At 34.0% G+C, this 3,976-nt stretch overlaps 1 protein-coding gene across 1 annotated transcript; it reads right to left on the reverse strand.

The window, feature by feature from the left end:
• Positions 1–1,345: 1,345 nt before the first annotated feature.
• Positions 1,346–2,404, reverse strand: LOC139429515 (uncharacterized). The gene has a single exon (XM_071195286.1). It carries the CDS (start codon positions 2,402–2,404, stop codon positions 1,346–1,348), a length of 1,059 nt encoding a protein of 352 aa, XP_071051387.1.
• Positions 2,405–3,976: the final 1,572 nt, after the last annotated feature.

Raw genomic sequence — 3,976 nt, forward strand, 5'->3', positions numbered from 1 at the left:
GGTGGCAAAACTTGCTGTTCGTTTAATTCGGCATGTAACCTTATTTGTATTACCTTTTCAAGTAGTTTTGATCGGCCTGTAGCTTTCCAATTTTGATTTATTTTTCCCCGGTTTGTGGAATAGTAGGATGTGGGCATGTTTCCATGCTTCAGGAAAGTATCCAATTTTTAGGCATGCATTAAACAAGCTTGCTAAATAAGCGAAATATTTACGAGGGAGATTTGTTAAAATAGTATTTGTTATAAGGTCATAACCTGGTGCTTTTTTCTTTGGTAGTGATTTCAATATTTGGTGGATTTCCTTAGGTGACGTTGGTTTCGTAAGATTTGTATTAGTTGGCAAATTTTGTTCTAAATATACCTTTACGTATAGGGTATGACGTGGTGGACACTTATTAAAAGGAGTAAATATGTGAGTTAGATGATTTCCGAATATTGTTACTTTTTCTTCATCGGTGCTATAAGCTTATCCATTTTCGGTGATAGTTGCAATTTCATTTGGCTTTTGAAGAATTCTTCTGGTGGCTCTCCACATTTCTTGTTCGCCTGGTTTGATATTCCGTAGATATTGCTGGTAGGATTCTCGTCTATATGTTTCTAATTCACTTTTCACCCTGTGTATTAATTTGGTGAGTAGGGTCTTGGTTTCGGGCTTCCTTAGGCGTTGCCATTCTCTACGAGCGTTGTGCTTTTGCTTGATCAGTATCATGATTTCGTTTGGAGTAGAATGTGTTTTTCTTTGACACGTGGGTTTTTTACTTGTTGCTTCCATTGCGCTTTTAGTAATTGCTTGGGTGATTTCTTCAACTCGTTGGTCAATATGTGCCTCAGTAGTTAGGGGGTGGTGGTTTTCTATGTTGATTGAGCAATTTTCTTGGAATTGTTTCCAGTTTATTTTTCCGTATGCAAGGGAATTATTTCTTGGGGTTATTAAAGGTGATGTATCGTATTTAATTATCACCGGAAGGTGATCTGAGTCTATACCTTTTACAGTATGATTTCACACTTATGAAATATGATTTCGCACTAGCGAAAACAGATTACATGCAAATGAAATTTGATTTCGCACTAGCGAAAACAGATTACATGCAAATGAAATTTGATTTCACACTAACGAAAACAGATTTCATACAAATGAAATTTGATTTCTCACTAACGAAAACAGATTTCATACAAATGAAATATGATTTCACACTAACGAAAACAGAATTCATACAAATGAAATTTTATTTCAAACCAATGAAAACAGATTTCACAGTATTTAAATATTTAATTAGAACATTATTTATAACAAAAAATTATTAAATTAAATTTAACAACCAATCTAGCAACCAATAAATTATTAATTATATTTCTTGAATGTTTTCTTGTTGTAGTGCTGCTGCATAATAACGTTCTACATGATTCGAATATCTTAGTAAGTGTTGTTGTTGAACTTCTTGAATTGCTCTATCTGAAATTTCTTCTAAGATGCGCATTCTATATTCATGAAGTGTTAACCCTTGATTATTAACGCGTCTGTAATTCAATATTTCTTGCATTCTTTCTTGCATTTGCACTTTTACGGAAGATTTGAAACTACTCCATAACAACTCAATCGGATTTAGTAAATAAGAATATGGAGCAAGGCGTACTATTTCTATATCTTCTTCGGGTTCAAGTTCAGATTCAAGATTTGAATGTACAGGAGCATTATCAATAATAAATGTTGGCTTCTCGATGCCATCCGCAGTGCAAGTTGCTATTAAGCGACGCAGCCATTGTTTACAGTCGTGAGCTTTGTAGGATCCTCTTCTATGTTCAAATGAGATAATTCGCATCGCACTCATTGCCCCAATGCAATGTAAATTGCTTCCTTTACAAGCCGGAAGAATTACGTGTGCTTTATGACCTATTTTGGATCTACCTTCTTTTCGCCGACAATATAAATTAAAATTTGTTTCATCGATCCAAATAAGAGTTCTACCATTTGCTCGACTTTGTAATATTTGGTTTACATACTCTTTACGCTTGACTTTGTTTTCCTCATTATTCATATTTACTATTTGTGGTCTTAGTGCCTTAAGTGAAAATAATTGCCCGTCCAACCAGTTTTTCATTGTGTTTTGGCAAACGTTAACTTGAAATTCATTGCTAACATGATCACATAAGCCTTTCAATGTTATTGTAGAATCTTCCTCAATCCATCTAACCAATGCATCGGAAATTGCGGCGGTCTTTTTGGAAGAAGCATTACCACCTTTCTTTTTTGGAAGTGATTGATCTTTTTTCAACCATTCATAAGCAGTACGAACGTTCACTCCTAAAGCTGTAGCTGTAGCTCGCCAATCTTTGCCTTCTTCGTGTGCTTTTATAATTCTTTCTCTATCACTAATTGATATTTTATTATATTTAACACGAGACATTGCAAATGTAAAATCAAAACTTATGATATATTTTTATGATTGTCACAAAATGTCAAATAATTTTCATTCAAAATTAAAAATGATATTTGCCAAATATTTATTTAAATATTAATGAAACCAATATCTAATTATTAATTATTAATTGTGAAATCTGTTTTCATTGGTTTGAAATCAAATTTCATTTGTATGAAATCTGTTTTCGCTAGTGTGAAATCAAATTTTATTTGTGTGAATTCTGTTTTCGTTAGTGTGAAATCAAATTTCATTTGTATGAAATCTGTTTTCGCTAGTGTGAAATCAAATTTCATTTGTGTGAATTCTGTTTTCGTTAGTGTGAAATCAAATTTCATTTGTATGAAATCTGTTTTCGCTAGTGTGAAATCATATTTCATAAGTGTGAAATCATACTGTAAAAGGTATAGTTCGACTAGAACACTTTGTTGGATGCGTTTGTTGAAGTGTTTGCTGAGTTGAATATCAAGAATGTCCGGTTGATAATCAGTTCTGTATGGATAGTATGTATAGTCGGTGGGAGCTGCTATTTGAAAATTATGAATGTTAGATAGATTCAGTAGTTTTTCACCTGAAAGATTTGAAGCTCTGCATCCCCAAGCTTGGTGTTTACTGTTCATGTCGCCTATAATTAATGTTGGTTCTTTATATTTGAACAGTTCTTTAATATGGCTCTTTAATATCGGTTTGTTTGGTTGTTTATATGCCACCGTGAGTCTGAATGTTGATTTATCAGTTGTTTCTACCATAATTGATATTGTTTCCAAGTTATTACAATTGTATTGCTGTGTTTCGTAGTGTTTCAGGTGTTTTTTGATTCGTATTGCCACCCCTCCTGAGGCAATTCGGTGTTCTCTGTCGTAGCGATATATTTTAAATCCAGATATATTGAACTTTTCTGAGTTACTTAGGTGGGTTTCTGTTATGCAAGCTATATCGATGTTATGTCTGGCTAGGAAGGCAATTAGAACCGCACGCTGCTTGTTGACACCATTGGCATTCCAGTTTAGGAGTGTTAGGTTGGATATTGTCTGATGGCTAGGCATTGAAAAATCTTGGGATTAGATGGGTTGTGAAGAATTGTTTGATTTGATCAAGATAAGGAGACAATAGGTTTAGAAGTGATTTAAGTATGATGCTTGCGATTGATTGAGAATTGTTTTCACTTATAGGGGCGTTAGGATTTGCTGCTTGCGAGTAGGTATAAGAAGGATGATTGTAAGTAGGGGTTGGGGAGGAAGTTCTGATACCCTATCAGAACTTCCTTGTGTTTTCTGAATTGGAGGAACGTATAGATTTAGGTTTGTTTTTAGTGTCTAAATTTTTGTAGTATGTACAACCTTTATAATTGGCTGGATGTTGTTCCTGGCAGTTGACACATTGCGGAGGTGCCTTTTTGAATTTGGTGCAATCTTTGGTCAAATGATTTTGATTGCATTTTACGCATCTAGGAGTTAATGTACAATAATTTTTTGTGTGTCCGTATCTTTGACATCTGTGGCATTGCGGTAAGCCTGGTTGCTTTTTTCTGTATTCTATGATTACTATTGCATGTTGTAT

This window comes from Onthophagus taurus, chromosome 3 (genome assembly GCF_036711975.1).
Source record: "Onthophagus taurus isolate NC chromosome 3, IU_Otau_3.0, whole genome shotgun sequence".
Lineage (NCBI taxonomy): Eukaryota > Metazoa > Arthropoda > Insecta > Coleoptera > Scarabaeidae > Onthophagus > Onthophagus taurus.